General features: G+C 41.6%; 1 protein-coding gene across 1 annotated transcript; it reads right to left on the bottom strand.

Annotated features, from left to right (window-relative positions):
• Positions 1–1,671: 1,671 nt before the first annotated feature.
• Positions 1,672–24,344, bottom strand: psmc2 (proteasome 26S subunit, ATPase 2). The gene is made up of 12 exons (XM_078235636.1): positions 24,185–24,344; positions 18,945–18,982; positions 16,042–16,123; positions 11,791–11,890; positions 10,187–10,318; positions 7,370–7,442; positions 5,827–5,922; positions 5,422–5,586; positions 5,000–5,087; positions 3,203–3,405; positions 2,714–2,810; positions 1,672–1,954 (listed from the first exon to the last, which is right to left on the bottom strand). Exons 1-12 carry the CDS (start codon positions 24,255–24,257, stop codon positions 1,797–1,799), a joined length of 1,305 nt encoding a protein of 434 aa, XP_078091762.1. The 5' UTR covers positions 24,258–24,344; the 3' UTR covers positions 1,672–1,796.
• Positions 24,345–25,997: the final 1,653 nt, after the last annotated feature.

The raw sequence follows: 25,997 nt of genomic DNA, 5'->3' as shown, positions 1-25,997 counted from the left end.
CTGAGGGGAAAGGAGAGGGAAATCCTCAGTTGAGGAGAATTGAAGATATAATGGAAGTGCCAGCATGGAAAGTTGCAGTATCTAATTAGATACAACGGAGGTGGAAAGATTGGGAGAATGGAATGGAGTCCAGACAGGAGGTGGGGTGTGAGGAAATGTAGTTAAAGGGTAGCTATTGGAGTTAGTTTTTTATTGTAAATGTTGATTGGTATTCCCAGAAATGGAGACAGAGAATGGGTGGCATGGTGGTGCAGTTAGCACTGCTGCCTCACAGCAGCCAGGGACCTGGGTTCGATTCCCGGCTTGGGTCACTGTCTGTGTGGAGTTTGCACATTTTCCCCGCGTCTGCGTGAGTTTCTTCTGGGTTCTCCGGTTTCCTGCCACAGTCCAAAGATGTGGTTAGGTGGATTGGCCATGCTAAATTGCCAGTTAGTATCAGGGGGACTAGCTAGGGTAAATACATGGGGTTACAGGGACAGGGGCTCAGTGGGCTTGTGGTCGGTGCAGACTCGATGGGCCAAATTGCCTCCTTCTACTGTGTAGGGATTCTTAAAAAAAATAAAAATTTGACGAAGGCGAGGGAAAAGTCAGAGTTTGACCATGTGAAAGAGAGAAAACAAGGGTGGAAATTGGAAACAAACTTTTCCAGTTCAGGACGAGAGCAAGGAACAACACCAATAAAATCATTAATTGCCATAAATAAAGTGAGCAGGAAGTCAGAGGGAAAGGAACAAAGAATGCTTCATGCACTCCACGAAAAGGCAGACCCAAACAGGTAGCCATAGCAACATCTTATTTGGAGGCAGAGTGGAGTTGGATGAGAAATTTTTAAGAACAAATTCAGCCAGCTTATTCCCCTCAACTCTCTCTTTCCTAGGATGTTCATTGGCTGCTTTGTCCCCCCGCTGGAGTTGTGCGCACTGATAAACAAGGACTTAATATATTTATCTTCAAGATTGTCCCTGAAAATTGATTTTGTCCATTTTTGAGCTCATTTGAGATCCATCTTCTCCATTGATTTCTTCCACTTTCCCATAGCAACTGATGTTGACTTCTACTCCCTCCATTAACCTATTTGTCGTCCTTACCAATTACTTCCCCATTCTGAACCATTTTACTCTATTTTTCCCCCTATAACACCATGTTAAAATTCCCTTCAAATCTAATTTCTGCCCTTTTCATAGCACTGAAATAACTCTCAAAAGTCATGAGCAAGATCCTGACTATGGTGCTTTGATATCCAGACATCGTTAAACAGCAATAGCCATGACTTTCTTGGAGAGTCATCAACCTTGACGAGACAGTTGAGGGGCCTGGTTTGAGCCACCAGGAGTGAAGGTAAAGGGGACAGTAGCCATTGGGGATGAAAGGAGGTTCCATAACCACCCCCACCCACCTGACAGCAACCTGCACTGCTGAAACTACTGGCTTCCCACATGGTGCACCCACCCCCCCAATCACAGTTAATAGGCGCGAGGATAGGTTGCCATCCGAGAATTCCCTTTTTCCCTGTAAAATTTCAGACAAGTTGGGGACAGGCGATAGGTTGCCTACTGGATTTTACAAGCTGCTCCCCACTCCAACCCAGCACTCCCCATATCTACTGGCAGTGGAGCATAAAATCCTGCATCTTTTACAATCAATGTGTGTAGCAGTTACCAGACTAGTGCATTAAATTCAAAGTTTTTATTTTTATTGGAATTAAGCAACTAATTTGTGAAAACATCTTCATCAAACTTGTTACAACTTGTCAAAAGCACAAAAGGGTTACAGAATGTAAATAGTACAGTCACACACTAATTGTAAGTCATGTATCTTGGAGTAGCACTGAACTTGGCGTATGACTTGATAACTTTATTCACAGCTTCCAAGAAATCTTTCTCAGTAGCAATTTTTCGACGTGCTCTAATAGCAAACATTCCGGCTTCAGTGCAAACACTGCGGATCTCAGCTCCTGCAAAGTAGTGGAGAATATCAGGAGGCTTAACAACATTACTTCATTGCATGTTATTCAATCATAGTCACTATATAATGGTTAACCAGGGCTGGCCAAAGTAATTTTGTGCAGGACCTGTAAAGCCAACAGAGGGAGATTTTCACCATGTCCAAAATCCCAGCAGCATTCTGGTCAGTTGGTAACTCCCTGCTTTTGAATCAGGGGTTTCTGGATCCCAGAGATAAAAGGACACTGCATTATCCAGCAACCTCAAGACTTTGTTACAATCAAAGGGTATTTAAAATGTCTAAAGAAGTAGCATCCAAGGTCAAATTCCATCATCTAATACCATCTAGTACCAACCGACTCAAGAACAGCATCTTCCCTGCTGCCACCAGACTTCTCTTTTAGCAGGGTAAATATATGGGGTTACGGGAATAGGGCCTCGATTGGATTGTGGTCGGTGCAGGCTCGATGGGCCGAATGGCCTCCTTCTGCACTGTAGGGATTCTATGATTCTAAATGGATCTACCTCACATTAAGTTGATCTTTCCCTACACCCTAGCTGCAACACTACATTCTGCATTCTCTCCTTCTCTATGAATGGTATGCTTTGTCTGTATAGTGCGCAAGAAACAATACCTTTCACTGTATACCAATATATATGACAATAATAAATCAAAATCAAATCACCTGTAACATTCAGATCGAAGTAACGTGGCACTGAAAATTATAGTGTTTTATGAATTGCATTATACGATATTTTGCTCAACTCACCTGTACTATTAGGACACAGTCGAGCAAGCAATTCAAACCTTATGTCCCTCTCCACACTCATGGAACGTGCATGAATTTTGAAAATGTGAGTTCGGCCCTGAAATGAAAATCAAACAAAAATTATTAAAAACTAGGGAGTCGTGGGCTCTGTCAGAGCAATGACTGTTGCAGAGCTCCAAATGCCCAGCCTTTCAAATGTAATGGTTTTAATTACGGCAGAAACATTTATAGGGTAAAACTGTCTGGAATTAAGGTGGGAGCTAACATACAATATTACAACTGTAATTTTATACGTGTATAAAATATGTTTTCACTAATTTACAACTCATACAAAGACAGCTTTTTGTACAAGGATATAAAGAATGAAACAAATGTCATGAAACTTCATTCAATAACGAGCAAACTTGTAAATCGAAATAATGCAATCATTGATAAAAACGGAAACATTGCTTAAATTTTCCCACTGTATTTGGTGCCATGTTTCCTTACCTCAAGATCTGGTAAACTGAATTCAATTTTGCGGTCTAAACGTCCCGGTCTCATCAGAGCTGGATCTAAGGTGTCAGGCCTGTTTGTGGCCATCAGTACTTTAATGTTGCCCCTCGGGTCAAAACCATCGAGCTGGTTAATGAGCTCCAGCATTGTTCGCTGAACTTCATTGTCACCCCCAGCACCATCATCGAAACGGGCACCTTGGAGGAAAGAGAATGAATCATCAACTGCTAATGCACACGTGGCAGTCGGTTTGAAATACAGAAAAAAAAGAGGCTATTTAGCTTTTTTAAAAAAAAATGTTGGTGTGTCACTTTATAATTGCAGTGGTGCTCAACATCTTAAGTGTGTTCAACCAGAAGAGACTTTTTAGGTCCAGATATTGATGGGTGGATTTCATAATGGGGTTGGAAATTCTGAAAGTTGGGTTTTCTCATATGTAGTTTTGACTCCACAGGGTATGTCTGTTTTCTTTTAATTACCACTGGAAGTCAGTCTGATTGAAAGGGAACACTCTGGAGGATTTCACTGGAGCAGGTAGGGAGTCCACAGCTGTGAGTGGGGGGTTTGATGGCAGGAAAGTCGGTCATTTGGTGGTTGGGAGGAAGCACTCCTGCTCATCTTGACCCACATGCAGTGTTGAAAGGGCAGGCCTTTTCTCTGTTCTTGCCTCCCTTGAGCCGCCAGGTTTCCTGGAGGTCTGGGAAACTCAGCAGGCCAGGGTTAAGCCTATTAGATAGTTTGTATTTACACAGCCAACCCATTCTGAGAGTAGGATTTTGTTCCTTCTGTTTCACTGCCATTAAACACAGAACTGGCTGAGATGAAGGTAGGTTGGGGTCAGGTCTGAAATTTTAAAATTGTTTCCATCTCACTCGACTCTAACCCACCTATTTTTGGGGTTTAAATGATCCCTATGGTTCAGTATATTCACTTAGCTTTTAAAACCTAATCTCCTCACACAAGAGGAGCGGCATGGTAGCACAGGGGCGGCACGGTAGCACAGTGGTTAGCACTGCTGCTTCACAGCTCCAGGGACCTGGGTTCGATTCCCGGCTTGGGTCACTGTCTGTGTGGAGTTTGCACATTCTCCTCGTGTCTGCATGGGTTTCCTCCAGGTGCTCCGGTTTCCTCCCACAGTCCAAAGATGTGCGGGTTAGGTTGATTGGCCATGCTAAATTGCCCCTTAGTGTCCTGAAATGCATAGGTGAGAGGGATTAGTGGGTAAAATATGTAGGGATATGGGGGTAGGGCCTGGATGGGATTGTGGTCGGTGCAGACTCGATGGGCCGAATGGCCTCTTTCTGTACTGTAGGGTTTCTATGATTCAAAAAAAAAGAATGTGCAATTTGTAATTAGGTACACTATTATAGAAACTTATCAAAACATTCTGAACACTGACAAATTATTGAAAACCTCTAAAAATTAGATCATTCTATAAAACTGAACTACTGATCTTAACCTAGTTTATAGAATATTCTTCAAGATTGGTTCTATCAAATCACAACACTAAATTGAAAAGATTTAAAATCATTTGATAAGTTGGCTGCTTGTGATTTCAGGAAGGAAACTTATTAATTGGACTAATTTACAATTGTGCTGATGTTGCCAAAGTTTACTCAAGTAAATGAAGAGTTTCCAGATTACCGTCGCTGTCTAATGACACGATACAACTGTTTGCTCGGTCTATTTACTTATTAAATCTCCTCACACAAACCAACTATATTCATACATTTTCAAATTGTCATTTAGTCTTAAAACTCTCCCTTCTTTAAAGAAAAGATGGACAAGTACCTCCAATTGCATCAATCTCATCAAAGAATATTAAACAAGCCTTCTTTGTTCTGGCCATTTCGAAAAGTTCACGAACCATCCGAGCACCCTAAATGCAATAAAAAGTTGTTAAGTTTATCTAGAACAATTCTAGTTCTGTAATCACGTGATAGAGGTCATGATTCAGCAAATTATTAACTAGAATGAACTGCTTGCAATCAGAAATTAGCAATTTAAATTTTCACAGAGTAATTGTTAGAATAAAGCTGAAATGGGTGATCAAAATTTAAATATTTGCTTTGATGTTTTGTGTATAGGACAGATCCTCGAGAGACAAAAGCTCTATCCAAGCACTGCACTGCACTGTCAGTATAGATTACATATACACCTACTCCAATAGGACTTGGTTCTCAAGAGAAGTGTAATAAAAGTTAGTCTTTTACCTCTCCAACGTACTTCTGCACCAGTTCAGATCCAATCACTCTTATGAAGCAGGCATCTGTTCTGTTTGCTACAGCTCGTGCACAGAGAGTTTTGCCTGTTCCCGGTGGCCCAAATAGCAGCACTCCCTTTGGTGGTTCAATACCAAGGTTCACAAAACGCTCTGGCTGAAAGTCAAAAGGACATTATTATAATTCTTTCTTGGCTGGTGTAGCTTTTCACTTCGCAGAATTGGTAGACAAAGCTGTAGTAGCCATGATATTAAAATAACAAAAGCAATCCAAAGAAAAAGTGTACATTGTCCCAGTTAATTGCTTATTTACATCCTCACTTTTTCCACAATGCTGTTGTTTGCCTTTAAATTGCTTAGGATTTACTGTGTTGTTTCACATCAGATATGTACTTACGTGCAGCAAAGGAGTTTCCACTACCTCCCTCAATTTCTCGATCTGCTCTTTGCAGCCACCGACATCACTGTAGGTCACATCTGGCTTTTCTTCCACCTGAAAATGCACTGGAGAATTAATTACTTGAACTGATTCACATTTACCCAGTAAATACAATTTTTACAACATGTCATTAGCATTGTGGAAACGAGTAAAGGGTGGTCAAATTATTACAGTCCCACAGGTTTAAACACTTGGTTAATTAAGGACCTTGAGAAAAAAATGGCAAGTAGTGAACAATAAAAATTCCAGGCTAGTTTACAAAATTAAGGTGCTCATTCTTCCAGAAGACACAGCTCTATTTGTTTAATGGAACCAGCAAACTGAAATAAGATGTTTGTCTGGCACTAATAATATCAAACCCCTAGCCATAACTGTTCCTTAAACATTTGAAGTTTGATTCCAAATATAATGACAAATGTCAAGACTGCATCGTCATATACTGACTGTAGATTTGAAGGGATTAATAACTCACTCAATACTCAGCTAGAAAGATTACAGAGGACATTAGGTAAGTTTTTAAAAAAACCTATCTGAAAGCTCCATTTCTGAATTATTTATACGTGAAAAGGAACACTAGTCTTGACAATAATACCTTATTATGGTGTTTTGAAACTGACAATATCTAGTTAACCTTCTCACACAGTTTTATTAGAGGAGTCTGGAGTATTATAAATTTATCCAAGGTAACCACTAAAACTGTACTGAATGCAACCAAATTCTCTGGTCGCTTCTCCTCAATGAGCCAAAATTCCCAATTAAACACTAAAAAGACCGAAGCAACTGCCTTTGGCCTGATGATACAAAATCTGCTCACTAGCCACAGATTCTATCCCTCTTCCTGGCCATTGTCCCTGGTTGAACCAGATCATCTGTAAGCTCATCACGGAGCCACATTCTTGAACCACTGCAGTCTCGGTGCATCCACGGGTGCTTTTAGGTAGGCAATTTGAAGATTTTGAATCAATGATGAAAGAATGGTGATACGTTTCCAAGTAATGATGGTGTGGCCTTCTCATGCACCTGCTGCTCTTATTCTTCAAGGTGGGAGGGGTTACAGTTAGGAAGGTGCTGACTTGCACCAAGTTCTGTTCACTTATCACCCATGTGCACTACTGACTTCCAGTGTTTTGTGGTCGCTCATACACCTTTTAATTTTTTAATCCTTGCGTTAAAATTCATAATTCCTCATGGCATCATCCCTCCCAAATCTCCTCCAGCCCTACTGCTTGCTGAACTGTACGTTCCAACATCTCTGGCCTCTACTGACACCCCCCCCCCCATCCCATTTTCTTCATACCAGTGACAACCCTGCCATCGGCTGTTTCAGCCCAAGCTCTAGAATTCACTTCCGAAACCAGTGCACCTCTGGTCCATAAAGCCTACCTCCCATGTTCTTCTTTGATTCAGTGTGAATAGCACTGAATCTGGATTACATTCTTGCAATACAACTTGGAATGTTTGATCATGTTAAAGACACAAGATAACTGCAAGTTGGACTTACTTGCATCATGGTAACCGTGGGGTCAATCTTGGGAGGCAGCGGAATATGAATTTGATACTTGTTTCGATCCACACTGTAAAATTTTAAGATGTGTCACAGTTTGTATAAAATGAACATTAATGCAATTGAGTAATATGGGCTGCAGTTAGAAACAGGAAAGGAGCGGTCACGTTGCTAGGAGTTTACTATAGGCCCCCAAATAGTAATAGAGATGTGGAGGAAGAAATTGCTAAGCAGATTATGGATACGTGTGGGGGTCACAGGGTAGTTGTCATGGGGGACTTTAACTTTCCAAATATTGATTGGAACCTTTGTAGGTCAAATAGTTTGGATGGGGCACTTTTTGTGCAGTGTGTGCAGGAGGGTTTCCTGACACAATATGTGGATAGGCCGACAAGGGGTGAGGCCACATTGGATTTGGTACTGGGAAATGAACCGGGCCAAGTGTTAGATTTGGTTGTGGGAGAGAACTTTGGAGATAGTGACCACAATTCGGTGTCTTTTGTTATTGCAATGGAGAGGGATAGGGCCGGACGGCAGGGCAAGGCTTACAATTGGGGGAGAGGTAATTATGATGCGATTAGGCAAGAATTAGAGGGCATAAGATGGGAACAGAAACTGTCAGGGAAAGGCACTGATGAAAAGTGGAACTTTTTCAAGGAACAAATACTGGGTGTCCTTGATAGGTATGTCCCTGTCAGGCAGGGAGGAAATGGCCGAGTGAGGGAACCGTGGTTCACAAAAGAGGTGGAATGTCTTGTGAAAAGGAAGAGGGAAGCTTATGTAGGGATGAGGAAACAAGGTTCAGATGGCTCGATTGAGGGTTACAAGTTAGCAAGGAACGAGCTGAAAAAGGGGCTGAGGAGAGCTAGGAGGGGACATGAGAAGTCCTTGGCGGGTCGGATCAAGGAAAACCCCAAGGCTTTTTACTCTTATGTGAGGAATAAAAGAATGACCAGGGTGAGGTTAGGGCCGGTCAAGGACAGTGGTGGGAACTTGTGTATGGAATCAGTAGAGATAGGCGAGGTGATGAATGAATACTTTTCTTCAATGTTCACCAAGGAGAGGGGCCATGTTTTTCAGGAAGAGAAGGTGTTACAGGCTAATAGGCTGGAGGAAATAGATGTTCGGAGGGAGGATGTATTGGCAGTTTTGAATAAACTGAAGGTCGATAAGTCCCCTGGGCCTGATGAAATGTATCCTAGGATTCTTTGGGAGGCAAGGGATGAGATTGCAGAGCCTTTGCCTTTGATCTTTGGGTCCTCGCTGTCCACGGGGATGGTGCCAGAGGACTGGAGAGTGGCAAATGTTGTTCCTCTGTTTAAGAAAGGGAATAGAAATGACCCTGGTAATTATAGACCGGTTAGTCTGACTTCGGTGGTTGGTAAATTGATGGAAAAGGTCCTTAGGGATGGGATTTACGACCATTTAGAAAGATGCGGATTAATCCGGGATAGTCAGCACGGATTTGTGAAGGGCAAATCGTGCCTCACAAATTTGATAGAAATTTTTGAGGAGGTAACTAGGTGTGTTGATGAAGGTAGGGCGGTTGATGTCATATACATGGATTTTAGTAAGGCGTTTGATAAGGTCCCCCATGGTCGGCTTATGATGAAAGTAAGGAGGTGTGAGATAGAGGGAAAGTTGGCCGATTGGATAGGTAACTGGCTGTCTGATCGAAGACAGAGGGTGGTGGTGGATGGAAAATTTTCGGACTGGAGGCAGGTTGCTAGCGGAGTGCCGCAGGGATCGGTGCTTGGTCCTCTGCTCTTTGTGATTTTTATTAATGACTTAGAGGAGGGGGCTGAAGGGTGGATCAGTAAATTTGCTGATGACACCAAGATTGGTGGAGTAGTGGATGAGGTGGAGGGCTGTTGTAGGCTGCAAAGAGACATAGATAGGATGCAAAGCTGGGCTGAAAAATGGCAAATGGAGTTTAACCCTGATAAATGTGAGGTGATTCATTTTGGTAGGACAAATTTAAATGTGGATTACAGGGTCAAAGGTAGGGTTCTGAAGACTGTGGAGGAACAGAGAGATCTTGAGGTCCATATCCACAGATCTCTAAAGGTTGCCACTCAAGTGGATAGAGCTGTGAAGAAGGCATATAGTGTGTTAGCTTTTATTAACAGGGGGTTGGAGTTTAAGAGCCGTGGGGTTATGCTGCAACTGTACAGGACCTTGGTGAGACCGCATTTGGAATATTGCGTGCAGTTCTGGTCACCTCACTATAAGAAGGATGTGGAAGCGCTGGAAAGAGTGCAGAGGAGATTTACCAGGATGCTGCCTGGTTTGGAGTGTCGGTCTTATGAGGAAAGGTTGAGGGAGCTGGGGCTGTTCTCTCTGGAGCGGAGGAGATTGAGGGGAGACTTAATAGAGGTTTATAAAATGATGAAGGGGACAGATCGAGTGAACGTTCAAAGACTATTTCCTCGGGTGGATGGAGCTATTACAAGGGGGCATAACTATAGGGTTCATGGTGGGAGATATAGGAAGGATATCAGAGGTAGGTTCTTCACGCAGAGAGTGGTTGGGGTGTGGAATGGACTGCCTGCAGTGATAGTGGAGTCAGACACTTTAGGAACATTTAAGCGGTTATTGGATAGGCACATGGAGCACACCAGGATGGTAGGGAGTGGGATAGCTTGATCTTGGTTTCAGATGAAGGTCGGCACAACATCGTGGGCCGAAGGGCCTGTTCTGTGCTGTACTGTTCTATATTCTATGAGTGTCTAAAACTAAATAAACTTAAATGTATAAAAGACAAGAAGTGCACAGCAGCTAGCACACACGGAGAACAAAAGATTTTGTTCATACCCAACTCTCATTCCTTCCTCAATGTCAGTGGGAGCCACCTGGTCACTCAAATCAACCACAAATTTTGCAAACTGTTTCACATTAATGATGTACTTGGGATCTTCTGAATCTGCATTAATGATCTTTGTACATCTAGGAAAATAAAAAAAAAAGCATTTTTATTCATCTTTTAATTAAGCTTCAGCAGTGACAATATATCATAGACTTGGATTTCTATCTGTAGCAACGTTAGATTCCCCTTAAACAGCCTCATAACACATCTTCCAAAGCATGACAGTCAAAACAAGTGACAACTCCTCCATTCACATTCTGCTTGGAAGTCAGGATCACCCAAAATTAATGACACTAAAATTGAGGTCAATGTCCCACTGTGCACTAGACTGGTACACTGCCAAAGAAAAGAAAAAATATAATACTCTTTATTAAATTTCATATATACATCATTTGAGTGAATGATCAGTTATTTTATGCTGTTTGTGATGTCACAAACTCACAACAATTTGAAGTACTGCAATCTGTAGGTGTAAATGAAGACAGGACTTTTATGATTCATTAATTAGTATTTTTGAATTTGCTCAGATACTGAGATTTTAGTTTCCTGTGAAATAATTAATATGCAAGGGGTGCCCCGAAGGCTGGTGATAGGGAGACTGTCCATATCAGCAACAGTAAAAATGTGAATTATCAAGGGAGAAAACAGTTCTCATTCATCTTATTCCTTGGAGTATTTGATCATTGGCAATCAAGAAAGAATCAACTTCCTTATCTTTAAATTCAAGAGGAGCTTGTTAATCGAGTTAATTGCTCCCTCATGTACATTTTCTAAGATTTAAATGGTTTAACTGGAATTTGAGACTCAGAATGTAGTCTTTATTATGTGAACAATATCACAAACACGGACATTTACACAACATTTTAGTTCCGTTATGGCACAGAATGAGGAAAACAGAGGATGTCAGTCTCTAAAAGTTCATGTGCATTAGTGTCAGTACAGCAAGGACAAACATTTCTGTTCCTTACACACCTCTGCTCTTTAAGAGTTATATGCTTTAGTAATAGGCCATATGATTTTGAATTAGTATCAAGGATTCCTTGATTCTCTGTTGCTTCCAGCAACTACTAGTTTTCAGTTTATCTTGAGCTGCATCTGCTACCATAGGAGCAAGGTGATTTGTCCTTTGATCAAAACATTCCAAACAAATGCATTGTTCTAACCTGCATCTTTCTTTTTTCAATTGTTTATCAACTCTTCTTAAAATTGCAACTGTTTCTGCCTCGCCTACTTCCCATCACAAAGCATTCCATCCTCTGTCAACGCTGTAAACAAAATAAAAACGCCCAACCTCTCTTTTCACCTTCAATCACAATTTTAATATAACAATGCCTCATCAATGACTTCCCAAGCAGAAGCAATACTTTTTTCCATGTTCGCCAAAACAATATCCGTCCCAATTTTATATTGTACACCTGTTCACAAGGAATGAAAAATAGTTGAGGATTAAAGGTTAGAATTCCAGATGGCATGAAAGAAAAAGTCTCAACAATATTTGGGAAGTTCAGAACTTTATTCTTCAGTTTGAGGTTGAGTATTTTAAAATTCATACCTTGCAACCTGCAAAGGTTGCTCACTTTGCAGAGTCTGTTTGTCTGCTGCCAGATCCCATAGCGCTGGAGGAGCCAGACCAGTGTCAGACTCTTTGATACCTACACAGAAGAGTTGAGTCTTTTAAAATGTATTAATATATTACTTTGAACAAAGTAAAATTGGAATAAATTCCACATGTAAAAAAAACACTCCTGAAAAGGTATTAAAAAGTATTTCAGATTGTGATTTTAAAAAATCCAACTACTGTCTTCAAAGTAATTTTAATCCTTTTTTAAAAAATTATTCTTTCACTGGATGCGAGTGTCTACTGGCAACACAAGCATTTGTTGTGCATCCGTAATTGCCCTTACGATGGTGTTTGTGAGCAGCCTTCTTGAACTACCGCAGTCCACTGGTGTTCTTTTGAATGTCAATTATTTGTAACAGAGTCCAAGATTGGTGGCAGAGTGGATTGCAACGAGATCTTAATCAATAGGGCCAGTGGGCTGACGAAAGGCAGATGGAGTTTAATTTAGATAAATGCGAGGTGATGCATTTTGGTCGGTCGAACAAGGGCAGGACTTACTCAGTTAATGGTAGGGTGTTGGGCAGAGTTATAGAACAAGGAGATCTAGGGGTACAGGTTCATAGCTCCTTAAAAGTGGAGTCACAGGTGGACAGAGTGGTGAAGAAGGCATTCAGCATGCTTGGTTTCATTGGTCAGAACGTTGAATACAGGAATTGGGATGTCTTGTTGAAGTTGTACAAGACATTGATAAGGCCACACTTGGAATACTGTGTATAGTTCTGGTCACCCTATTATAGAAAGGATATTACTAAACTAGAAAGAATGCAGAAAAGATTTACCAGGATGCTACCGGGACTTGATGGTTTGAGTTATAAGGAGAGGCTAGATAGACTGGGACTATTTTCTCTGGAGCGTAGAAGGCTGAGGGGTGATCTTATAAGAGGTCTATAACATAATGAGGGGCATAGATCAGCTAGGTAGTCAATATCTTTTCCCAAAGGTAGGGGAGTCTAAAACTAGAGGGCATAGGTTTAAAATGAGAGGGGAGAGATACAAAAGGGTCCAGAGGGGCAATTCTTTCACACAGAGGGTGGTCAGTGTCTGGAACAAGCTGCCAGAGGTAGTAGTAGTGGTGGATACAATTTTGTCTTTTAAAAAGCGCTTAGACAGTTACATGGGTAAGATGTGTATAGAGGAATATGGGCCAAATGCGGGCAATTGGGACTAGCTTAAGGATTTAAAAAAAAGGGCCGGCATGGACAAGTTGGGCCGAAGGGCCTGTTTCCATGTTGTAAACCTCTATGATTCTAATACTATATATATATATATATATATATATATCTTAGGTAGGAAGTAACAGAACTTACAAGGATGTTCAATTAGACGTGCTTCAGATGGTGTCAAGAAAATTTTCAAACGGCTACTAGCATGTTATGCATAATGCAAATGTTAACATTCACAATATTTAAAACAATATTCTTTCAGAGCAGCTAGGAGTTTTGATATAACCAAAATCACAAGATGAACAACTAACTTACTGAAATCTGGGATTAGTTTCAAGAAAGGATATCCTGACAGGGCTGGCATTTCAAATAACTAGACAACTTTTAATTTTATTCTCCAATCAATCTAGACAGAATACTGTAAAACGTTACAAAATGGAGTTCTTTATGTAGAAGATTGCAGCATAATCAAGTGAGCAAGAAGTCAAACAAATCTGCCTAAAACAAAGCTAACAGCAATCCCACTATTAATGGATCAAAGCTGCCATATCCTGTAATAAATGGTGCGAGGACCTCTGACCTGAAGTGTACTGCAAGGAAATTTGTAATTTCTTTAAAATGTTTTGGAATCTGTGATTGTCCTTAATGTTTGAAAAGACTTTTAAGAGTTTGCATCAATTATAAAGGGATCTGATAATCTGGTGACCCTTGACCGGGAAGCAGCACCAACAGTAAGTCAGTCAAAGGAGAGCAGCAGGGGGTGAAGGTGATCAGTGTACAAACATACACACAAACAGAAAGAGGAAAATTGAGAATTCTTGAGGAGAAAAAAAAAAATCACTCTGGAAAAGATCAGTTTTCCTGTTTGACAGAAGGGGTGACAGAACCACTTGGAGGAGGTACTTTGTGAGATGGTTAAAAAGATTTAAAACCTGGAAGGCTGTGTGATTAGCTCGGAGAGGCTAAAAAATGGTGCACTTTCCCATGTGGTCAAATCACGAAGCAATGGTTATTGATTGGTTAGTTGAAAAGGAATTCTGGAAAGTTACACCATCTGGACTGTTGTGTTGCGAGGGAGTGAAGGTGCATACAAATGTGTCTTGCTCATGATAATTGTACCCACGGAGCTCAGAGGTGAGAACTGTTGATAAATTCCTAATCTATCCTCTAAGAGTAAAGAACAGCATATTCTGGAACTGTGTAGCAATGCAGTGCCACAGTTGTGCAGGGAGTGATGAGAGTTGCAGTTGGGTAAGACGCATCTTTGTTGAATCGATTATTTAAAATGAGATTTGACTTGATTGACCATCTGTTCGTTAATTCATTTGTAATGGCTCTGATTGGTGTTAAAAAAGTGGAATCTTGTTTTAATTTCTTCATTTGACAGAAATTCAGTAAATTTGCTAATTTTGGATTATGCTTCCATAAAGGGATTGTAATGATGGTGGTGGACTGTTATACAACTGAGAGGAATGTTCCCATCCTCAATTAATACAGGACCCAGCACCTGAATGCAGAAGACAAGGCTGAAGCATTTGCAGCCATCTTCAGGTGGAAGTGTAGCTAGGTGATCTATTGGTTTTCTCCTGGAAGCCCCAACCATCACGAATGCAATGTGGAAGCCCATTTGATTAATTTAATGAGATATCAGGAAGTAGCTGTGCACACTGGATGTAGCAAAAGTGCTCAGCTTGGGTTCTCTCAGGCAGCTGCATGGGGTAGACAGACATCATTGTCTGCAGACTCTGTGCAAATTAGCTGTTCTTCTGCTGATGCCAGCCGACTGGAGGGCACATAGGGGCATGATTCAAATGTGATTGTGCCCCGTAGCCTAGATACTTCAGCTATAGTAACCCATCAACACCATCATTCTAACCAAACAAAAGCATAAGTACAAAGGGAGCTTAATAAAGAAATTCTTTATACATGACTTTCATTTGTGACTCAGCCAAAAACAAACAGGCTTTCAGATGTATACATAAATATTACAGCACATTTGAAATAAAGAAGCAGATGAAAAAAAGTTCAGTGACTCTGGTGAGAGGGAAGAGAAAGCAGACTAATTAAATGTATTTTGGCAATGGGGTTAAGAGCAGTTTATGTTATCACTTGAGACATTTAGAGCCCTGTAAATTATAATACTAAACCCAGTCCTTTGTATATACCAGCTGATCCAAGTTGGAATTGTATATCAACAAATAGCTCATTGTAATTCTACTGAAATGTTGTGATTTCTCTGTCAGATCAGTCCAAAGCCACGCACTTGAAAACTAATGCAATTCTGCATCTAAAGATAGCTTTCAAAATAAACTATTTGGATCAAACACAATATACATTGACAACATGAATTAAAAGATTGCCAACCGCAAACTTTACATTGAACAAATTTTCTCTCTATCTGAATGTTTGAATCCAGTGGTGGATACAAGCACCTCATCAGCTATTTACAGAATCTCAGAATTGTTACAGCACAGAGGCCAGTTGGCCCATCATGTCTGCACCAGCTCTCTGAATGAACAATTCCCTCAGTGCCATTCTCCTGCCTTCTCCCCCTATCCGTGCACATTCTTCCTCATCAGGTAACAGCCCAATGCCCTTCTGAATGAACCTATCTTCACCACACTCTCAGGCAGTGCATTCCAGCCAGTAACTACTTGCTAAATGAAAAAGCTTTTTCCCATATTGCTTTTGCCAATTACCTTAAATCTGTGCCCTCGTCCTTGATCTTTTCATGAGTGGGAACAGTTGCTCCCTATTTACTCTAGCCAGACTCCCTCATAATTTTGAGTACCTCTTATCAAGTCTCCTCTCAGCCACTTTTCTCCCAGGAAAACAATCCTATCTTCCCCAATCTATTTCCATAACTGAGGTTCCTCATTCCAGGAACCATTCTCGTGATTTTCTTTCCTCTCTGCAATGCCTTGATATCTTTCCTAATGTGCAGCACCCAGAACTGGATGCAGCCCATTCCCAGGTCTAATCATGCAAGTTGCCTTGTGAGGTTATATTTAAAACGTACCGGTCAACTCATTAATTTTCTTGAGAAGCTGCTGGATATCATCCTCTACTTGCTTGATTTGTCTGGAATATGTACTCTGACCCTACAAAACATGAAAAATGGACACAAGATGGTCATAAGCTCTGTAACAAAATAAGGCACCGAACTACCCATTAACCAGATATTAATACGACCACTCATTTTGGTCAATTAAATCTGATGCTTTGGTATGCAATGCCGTACAGTTTTATTAGAAAATTAAAAAATAAATTAACTTTTCTAATGATTTTGGGAGTCTACATTATGAAAGAAAGACAAATCATCCTCAGTAAAACGTCCCTTTGTTTTGTAAGTTTTTCTTTGTTCGTTCAATCATACATAAACCAATTTTTCCAGTTTTACTGTGTAACTTGGCTTCTCAGAAGTACACAAATCTGAATAACTCAAAATGTGTTAATGGTATAGTTGTGTGCTACAATTGAGAATATGCAGTCTTGCTGGGATATACATTATGCGCCTGTACAAATCATCAAGATCACATTATTGTCAAACGTTTTAAGTCAAAAAACAATCCAGGTCATCTTTGTTTACCTCACTTCTTCCATACAATCTCAATGCAAACAGTTCTAAGAAATGAGAAACCAACGCTAACTGTTTTTCTTCCTTTTTCACATGGCTAGAGAAACAGTTATAGTTTGATGTTGAGTTTATAATCCATTCAATGGCTTCTGCTGACTCAGTGTGAATGAGTGTGATGCCACCAGGAATGGATTTCTCAGGGCAGAAGTTCAGCATATGGGCAACAGCCTGACCTGGATGGATACAGGAACAATTTGAGCTGTTCATCATGCAGCACCTGTGCAGCACTTGGCCCCATATTTCCTCAAGTGGTTGAGGGCTCTCCAGATGTTCCGTGGAAGATTGAAACCTGGTACTTCATCCAGGTTGCATTGCTGATGTTTGCAGTCAACCAGATGTGCCATCAAGAGATGGAGCAGTTGCGTTCTGGTAAAGACTACAGTATTTTAGACAAGTGAATGGATTGGTTTTGTTTTTGAGATGCTGTGACAATGGGTGTGCTCAGTTAGCTGTCAGCCGGTGGTGTTTTTTTTGAGAAGGATGCTTTCCCTACGGACAACAGGAGAGCCCAGGAAGTCACCTGAGCAGTGTCCCAGAATTAGTCATCATGACATCCTGGAGGTGGATATCTACCACGTTTGTGCTGCACCTCCTGGGCTAGATTGAGGAGTTGCACTTTGCTGAGCAAGTGAAGCAGTACATAGTGCGTTAACCCCAGGCGCAGCTGCTAGTTTCAGTATGAGATTCACTCACGTCTTGATCTTGGCTCCAGTGTTCTGGAGATCTTGCCAGTAGGTCAATGTAGGGAGGTAGACAGCAACCTTTACGCGACCCTCCAGTTAAAGTATGCTTTTCAACTTGAAAACCCACTGCCAAAAGGCGACCACACCTGATCACCAGGATACCGGCCCAAGCAAGTAAAAACCCACCCTAGTTGGTGAGCTCATTTCTTTCCTAATGGAGGTTGATTTTCAAAGGGATGAGCAGAAAAACAGGATTCCCAAAGAAGAAGGGAAAAAAAAACTAATTCACTGCAACCACTTCACTCCACTTTGGCCAATCATTTAAATGTGACTTTTGTTTTGTTTGAGAGTTTATTGCTGTGCCCATTCCTCCGAAGTCATTCACTCCTTGCTATCTATGTTCCAGCTCCAAATCCAAAGTGACCTGCCTGAACATCACCCAAATTGCCAAGTTTCAGTGCAAGTTATTTAACTTTGTGGTATCACAGTCAAACCAAATCATACCCCCACTCAACGTTCAATATATAGAGTATCTGAAGGGGCTTTTGGATAGCAATCACAATGGGGAGATCCCGGTTGGTAATCATTCCCCTATTTAACACAGGCAATATATCAACTGCATGAATTCAATTGCAATTTGGTTTGGACCATAGGACAGAATGTGAGACTTTATTATTTTTCTTTATGGTTCACCTGCTAACTGTAAATCTGCTGAATCATCAGGATGGGCAGCACAGTGGTTAACACTGCTGCCTCACAGCTCCAGAGACATAGGATTGATTCCCGGCTTGAGTCAGTGTGTGTGGAGTTTGCACGTTCTCTCCTTGTCTGCGTGGGTTTCTTCCAGGTGCTCCGGTTTCCTCCCACAGTCCAAAGATGTGCGGGTTAGGTGTATTGGTCATGCTGAATTGCCCCTTAGTGTCCCGAGATGCGTAGGTTAGAGGGATTATCGGGGTAAATATGTGGGGTAACGGGGATAAGGCCTGGGTGTGGGACCTGGTGTTGGGTCTGAACCTGGTGTTGGGTCTGAACCTGGTGTTGGGTCTGAACCTGGTGTTGGGTCTGAACCTGGTATTGGGTCCAACATTTATTATTGATCTGCTTGACATTTTTGTGGTTCAGATGGACGGATGTATCCACCATTGCGGATAAACCTCTGGTGACAGTGTTGAACACCTTTGGCGGGGGATTGTAGAAAGCATCAAGTATCCAAACTGGATAGAGCCTGGAAGCTAAATGTTAAGTGCTTCCGTCATCAACTCTGTATGAAGGCAGGATATTGATGTTTTGTGACCGAGTGCAAACAATCTGTATCCTAATTTGATCAAGTTGAATTCAGCTTGTGAACAATATAATAATTTAACCAGTTCTGGGTTAACCGAGGCACAGCTCTGATTGTTGTCGGTGTAGACTTGATGGGCCGAATGGCCTTCTTCTGCACTGTAGGGATTCTATGAAAGCTAGCAGCAAGCAGGACTCATTGGAATCAAAGGAACTAAATTATAAACACTGCGCACAGCAACAAACAATGCATGCACATCAAAATGATTTTAAAAATTACATTAATGTATAAATGGCAATTGAACAGATCAGGATACTTACATAGGTCTTCAGGAGGGCAATATCCCCTTCATCTAATGCTGCAACCAAAAAGGCAAGTATAATCAGAAATGATTGTAACTAAAAATAACTAATTACTCAGCTAAAAAGTAATGTATTTGATGATTGCACTGAAATCTATATTCAGAAATAAAACTCCAGCAAAAATATGTCATCAGTTTAAAATAAAAGCTTGTATATTTAGGACGTTATTACCCAAGCTTAGTGAGGGCTTTGGGAGAGTCGGAGATACAGATTTAGTCCGAGGTTGGTGTAGCATGGCGGGGCGGGGGGGGGGGGGGGGGGGATTTAGTTCGGTGGGCAAAGAAAAAAAGAGAAGCAGCAGCTGAACAGATGATCTCAACTTTAATGAGAAGTGACATACCTACTTCTGTTCTTACACAAGTCAAAAGGAAATTAGCCATATCCACTCCGTTAGGGAGTGACAACTGGTTAAACGTGTTGACGGCATCACCCTGCATCAAGCGTGGGGCAAAGCAATGAGGCAGGCTTTCCTGGGACTACCACAGCTGGTATGGGGATTGAACCCACACTGTTGGCGTCATTCTGCATCACACTCTAGCCATCTAACCTAACCAGTCTTCACTTACTCCAAGGTTTTAGCACGCACCAGTTGACAGAGCATTCAGGTTTGGTCAGCACACTGTGAGCGACTGAGACCTGACACTGTATTTTGTAAAATATATACAGATATGTTCAGATATTTCTAAAATGTTAAAACTGAACAAAGACCTTTGAAATGGCTGAACCTATGTCTGTCTTTGACCTCTGAACAAAAGAAGCTACTTGGCAGTTTTGGGATGGTGAAAGTCATCCGGCCTCAAAATGTTAGCTCTATTCTCTCTCCACAGATGCTGTCAGATGGGCTGTGATTTTCCAGCATTTTTGGATATTGGCTTGCTGAACTGAAAAACTCTGAGGTTTAATATCTGAATAGCCAGCAGCACTGGATGAACTCTGAGCCAGGTTAGACAACTGGCCTCGTCTACCCTGCTTCGACTGCAAGTTCTATATCATCGCTTACAAGACTGATTCATCTCTACGTGCCTCTCATCTTCTGAAGTCCACACCAGTGAAAAGTGAATTCTTCAACATCGGTTTTCAGCTTACTGATCTCTGTGAAGGAATATTGGACATTGATTCTGGACTCTGGAACTCACATGATTTTCTCTGTGATCTTTGTACTGTAAAACCTTCTTCTCTCTATCCCTCGCTTTGTCTGAATGTGCAGGCAATGTTGTGACCCTCTTTACAGGTTTTGAATGTGTGCAAATATGCTAACCCTTGGAGTTCATCTTTCTTGAGTCTGCTGTGGAGTTATTAGTAGAAACTTGGATCACACCCAAAACCAAGGGGTTGGGAAAATACACCACCTCTTATAAAGAGGCAATCAAATCAAAACACCTCCTTATTTACGAACAGGTGGTGAGAGGAAAATTAATGCTGTTTAAATTAGCTCTCCTCCTGTCCGTAAGACATCGGGATCAGAAACAAAAGCAAGATTGATCACGACTGAAAAGTGATGAGTTATGAACCAAGATTAGAAAGAAAAAACATCGGCATTTATGGAACACCACAATTTGACTCAGTAGTTTGCATGTGCATTTGCTTCATTAACTAAACGCTACAGATTCTTTTGTATGAAATAATGATATAATAATTGGCCTCTGTTTCCCAATTCCCTGACAATCCAAAAGGTAAACATTGAGATCTGGCCTGTGCCTTCTACCGTTGAAGAGTTAACACGTACATAACAGTGTATGCAGGTGTCACTGAAGTTATTATATAATTTCTCCAAAGTACGATGGTCCTGGAAGACTCAAGCTGCTTACTTGGCTACTTCCACTCATCCAATATGGACTTTAATAGGTGGGAGGCATTCACCATCAAAGATGGCCACCTTCTTTGCTATGCTTTTCACATCAAGACTTTCAAGGACTCATTCCCCAATAAAACAACAATCCTCTCAACTATTAGACTCAATCAAAGTAATGCCAGAAATACAGAACTTGCTGTGATGACAACCCATTTAAAACAAGTGGGGGATGGGCCGATAACTAAAGTCCCAATCAAACAGAATGAAAGCCTGACATCAGACGCATGTTTCTCATGCACAGGGGTCAAGCACCATACAAGTGCAATAAAAATGCAAGTTCTTTCTTCAACATCATCTAACGGTTTTTTTTCAATGAAGTGTACCTTATGTTATTCATTTCCTATCTCAGGCATTCCGCAGAACTAACAAGGACCGGGAATGATAGTTTTAAATATTTTTTAAATTTTAAAAAAATCAAAATACAGTGTAACTGCATACATTACAAAGTATCAACAGGCAATAATCTATTCAAAAAGCCCTCCCTCCTAACATACAAAACCGTTTTATCAATACTGCTGTCTCTCCCAGTTCTGATTCTGGCAACTAGATCATCCTTCTCATTACTGTCTGCTCCCCTACCCCATCTCCACCCACCCATCCTGCCCACCAATTCATAGAACTCTCAACTCAGTGGCTTCCCCTTCACCCCACACTTTTTCAATTTTAATTTATAACAGTTCTATATACACACCCATGTTCATACATAGGCAAAAGCCATGAATCCATTCACAGATCTCAAATGTAGCAGAATCTTCACATTTTCTGCCAAGCTTCCATACATTAACTACACCTATTAATACTCGTCTATCAGAAGATCACTTAGGAACAAAATATGTTAAATGTCCCTAATTGGTAGGCAATGGGTCAAGGAGCAAGTGACAGCAAGTGTTCTTGCTAATTCTGTTATCACATGGCTTCAAACAGTAGATGTTGAATGGCAATTCTGGCTGATTGTCTTTTTGCTGTTTGACTGAGGATCAAACCTGATCTTCTCTGGTCTGTATAAAGTAAGCAGTTACCCACTAAACCAATACATCTTTGTTGTGTTCCAACTTTGTCAAGGCAAATTAACTCTCAAAAGTCTATATTTTATTGTATTCAAAATCCAAACACATTTTGATCTCCTGAGGGAATCCAAAAGTCTAAAAAATGAATATGTTCAGAACCACTAAATCTATTAATTACAAGTACATATCTGCAACTAAGCTATGTACGGGTGGTAACACAACAGTGTTTTAATTAAGAGATCTATTATATTTTGGGACCATTGCTTTAAAGAACAAAGAACAGTACAGCACAGGAACAGGCCCTTCGGCCCTCCAAGCCCGCGCCGCTCCAGGATTGAATCCTGAATCCAGGATCCCCGCCCAATTTTCCAGCCTATCTACATCCTAATATCCTATCCACCGAGCTGTCCCTCACAGCTATGATGCTTTGTTCATCACAACCTATTAACTCACCCCCACCCCCCCATTCCAGACCATGTGATCTCCAGGGAGAGGCGAAAACCCAGAGTGAAAACCCCAGGGCCAATATGGGGAAAAAAAAATCTGGGAAATTCCTCTCCGACCCCCTGAGGCGATTGAAACGAGTCCAGGAGATCACACTGGCCCTGATCAGAAAATGCTTCCCAACCCTATTCATTTCCACTTCTGCTTTACGAACACCATCTGAATTCCCTGCCCCCGAGACATTTACCCAGTTGGGGTAAATGAAGGGAGTCATATAAACTGTTATGCAGCTTGGGCAGTTTGATTATTAGAGATCCTAGGAAGACTTAGATTGTTTTATTGAGAAGAAAGTGCAAGGTATTTACATTTGGAAAGTGCAAGGTGTTTACATTTGGAAACAATGGTTTCAGTCCTTGAGATTACAAGGTCTTCCAAAGTCCCAGAAAGATGCTGTACACAGCTGTGTTATAAAATGTCTATTTACTTCTAAGCTGAAAGGGATTTGGGATCCACGGTAGTTAATTAGCATTTCTACCTTGATGCAAGGTTAATATGTTTCACATTGTCACGGGGAAGAGGAAGACATTTTTGGGATCAGTTTATAGGCTTCCCTACAAAATCAATGACTATCACAGAGACCAGAGGTGTGTGGTGAACAGAGAGAAGCGGTTGCTTGACTTTGTGAGCTAATCACAGCTGGATGGATGCGGGATGAAAACGGTCTCTAGTCGAAAAGACACATTGTGCAACTTTCTACGGATTCCAGGACATTTGTTCTGGCAAGGACATGGGCAAGAAGAATCATTGAACAGGCTTTATAGCTGGTGGTGAATTTAAGAAACCCTGAAAACCAATTAGAATTAGAATCCCTACAGTGCAGGAGGCCATTCGGCCCATTGAGCCTGCACCGACAACAATCCCACCTAGGCCCTATCCCCGTAACCCCACATATTTACCCTGCTGGTCCCCCTGACACTAAGGGGCAATTTAGCACGGCCAATCCACCTCACCTGCACATCTTTGGAGTGTGGGAGGAAACCGGAGAACCCGGAGACACGCAGACACAGGGAGAACGAGCAAACTCCACACAGTCAACCGAGGCCGGAATTGAACTTGGGTCACTGGCGCTGTGAGGCAGCAGTGCTAACCACTGTGCCGCCCATAACCAACCAAAGAACACCTAGAGATGGTCAAAGTTACTACTCACCTAAACAAAGATACAGAAACTCACAGCAGCTGAAAACAAGCAGACTTTTTGCTATAAGGAGTGTCATTTTGTGGAACGTGATAAGTGTAAAATGGGAATGTTCTTCTGTGCCATTTCACAAATAGGTTGTCCACAAAAAGAAGTGCTTTTAATTATTTGTTGCAGTAAAAGATTTAAAACATGAACTCTTGACATGTCATTCTTCCAGCTATTAACTGGATGATCAAACTTCTTTTTAAATATTTTCGGTCCCTCCAGAGATCTTAACAATAGGAATTTGTGACCATTGGGGCATTTTACATTATGTATGAACAGTAGTGAGGCTGCCACTTAAATAAAAGGACAGAATGAACGAGTTTGCATTTATACACCACGGTTCACGACCCCAAGAGATGACAAGGATGTCACAGCAAACTGGGATGTTTTGGGATTGTGGTCACTGGTGTAAAATGGGAAAACACGACTGCAAATTTGGACACAGCAAGATCCCACAAACAGAAATGGATTAAAAGGCCAGGTTTTAGATGAGGGGAAGGCAATGCCCGAAGATTTATCCTCATATCTTTAGAATGACATCAGTAAGATTAGGCCCAAGCCGCCTCACTAACAGGGCCTCTGGTGCCCAGACTCTTCCCCCAACTCCATCCCCGAGGCCTCGGGGTCATCACCGGTTTAAATTGCCACTCACCTCGGATCGGTTTATCTTCCTCTTTCGTTTCTTCCTTAGCTTTGCGCTGATCGGTTCCCAGGTAATCCGGCATGATAACCACAGCCGCCACTCAGAGCCGCGGCGTTACACAGCACTTCACAAGGCCCAGCCCCCAGAATGCACCGCACCGGAAACCACATGACAATATCCGGTCTGTGACAATTTGGTCCTGGCGTCGCCATCTTTCTGACTGGCAAAGCACATACTGGAACATCATAGTTCCAGTCCGAGGACAGACAGAGGCGACAGTAGTTAGTACTGATCAAAGCATTTTATTGCATTGCAAGTGGAACATTCTGTAGTTTTTAAAAAAAAGTTGTTGTTTCTTCCAAGTGGATAGTCAATTTGCATAATATGAATAAGAGTGTTAGCCATTCAATCTTAGCCACTCTATCTCTATATGGCCTCTGATCACCCTGGCTTCTGATCATCCACAAATCCATCCTTGTTTCCCCTCTCCTTCACTTGCATGCTGTCCCATCGTGTCACCATCTAAACATATTGTATCAACCTCCATATCATGCAGCCCATCCAGCTCAACCACTCTCTGCTTGGCTTGGAGACTTTGCATTCGCTAAATAAATAAGCAACTTCACTTGACAACTCCACAACCTCTGCATTATCAGTTTACTTTGTCCAAGTCGATCACGTTTTGGATGAGCCGCAAATTCATCCAGTTCACTGGGAACATCAAAGCTATCTTCTTTGATCATGCCACAAACGCCTGATTCTTGGCTCCAATTATGTTCTACCGTCCGGCCCATATCTCAGGTTGAAGTCGACAGTTTGTAACCATGGCATCCTATGGCCACAGATATGCTGTTGAACCCATATTCTCTGACAAAGACGGCCTACTTTCATACCTCTGGTTGATCAGCTCATCTGCCGCTGAAACTCTCATTCATTCCCTAGTTACCTGATCCAGGCTCGATTATTCCAACAATCCCTTGGTTGGCCTTCAGCTAACTGCTGCCCATATTGGAACCTGCTTCCGCCCTCAGATTCCTCTATTCCTCTAATATAAAAACACAAAAAATGTTGAGGAGAAAATCTCAGCAGGTATAGGCAGTGTTAGTGTAGAGGGATAATGTTTCAGCTCCATCGACCTATGCATCGCCTTTGCCCAGTACCTGCCAAGTGTGTTTTTAACCATTAAAAACTTTGGGATTCCCTCCCTAACCACTTCTCTCTCTCCTCCTTTGGCCATTCAATAATTCCTTCTTTAGTTGGGTGCCAATTTGTATCCATGAAGTGCCTGAAGGTGGTTATTCTACGTATATATATGCAAGTTATTGTTATGGCTGCATTTGTAAGAGTTATTGCAATTCTGTCAATCCTTGTAGCGTTCTCCAAGGCGGCCTTCACGATACACAACGCAGAGTCGCTGAGCAGAAACTGATAGCCAAGTTCCGCACACATGAGGACGGCCTCAACCGGAATCTGTAACCCCCACAACTTGCCTGGACTTGCAAAATCTCACTAGCTGTCCTGTCTGGAGACAATACACATCTCTTTAACCTGTTCTCTCCACTCACATTGTCTGTATCTTGGAGACTTGATTAGCTGCAAAGACTCGCATTCCAATCATTATTCTGTAAATTGAATTTGTGTCTCTGTATGCCCTGTTTGTAAGAAGTTTCCATTCCATCTGACGAAGGAGCAGCGCTCTGAAAGCGAATGGTATTTGCTACCAAATAAACCTGTTGGACTTTAACCTGGTGTTGTTAAAACTCTTACTGTGTTCACCCCAGTCCAACGCCGGCATCTCCACATCATGACTGTAAGAAGTTTA

Source organism: Mustelus asterias, chromosome 19 (assembly GCF_964213995.1).
Source record: "Mustelus asterias chromosome 19, sMusAst1.hap1.1, whole genome shotgun sequence".
Lineage (NCBI taxonomy): Eukaryota > Metazoa > Chordata > Chondrichthyes > Carcharhiniformes > Triakidae > Mustelus > Mustelus asterias.
The sequence above is the reverse complement of the archived record's forward strand: the minus strand, read 5'-3'. Positions and strand labels throughout refer to the sequence as shown.

Coding starts and splice junctions, on each gene's coding strand:
- psmc2 (XM_078235636.1), bottom strand. CDS start 24,257: ATGCCGGATTACCTGGGAACCGATCAGCGCAAAGCTAAGGAAGAAACG. Junction 5,088..5,421: donor TGCAGAAGTACGTTGGAGAG/GTAAAAGACTAA, acceptor TATTGCATTTAG/GGTGCTCGGATGGTTCGTGA. Junction 2,811..3,202: donor TCAGTTTACCAGATCTTGAG/GTAAGGAAACAT, acceptor TTTTCATTTCAG/GGCCGAACTCACATTTTCAA.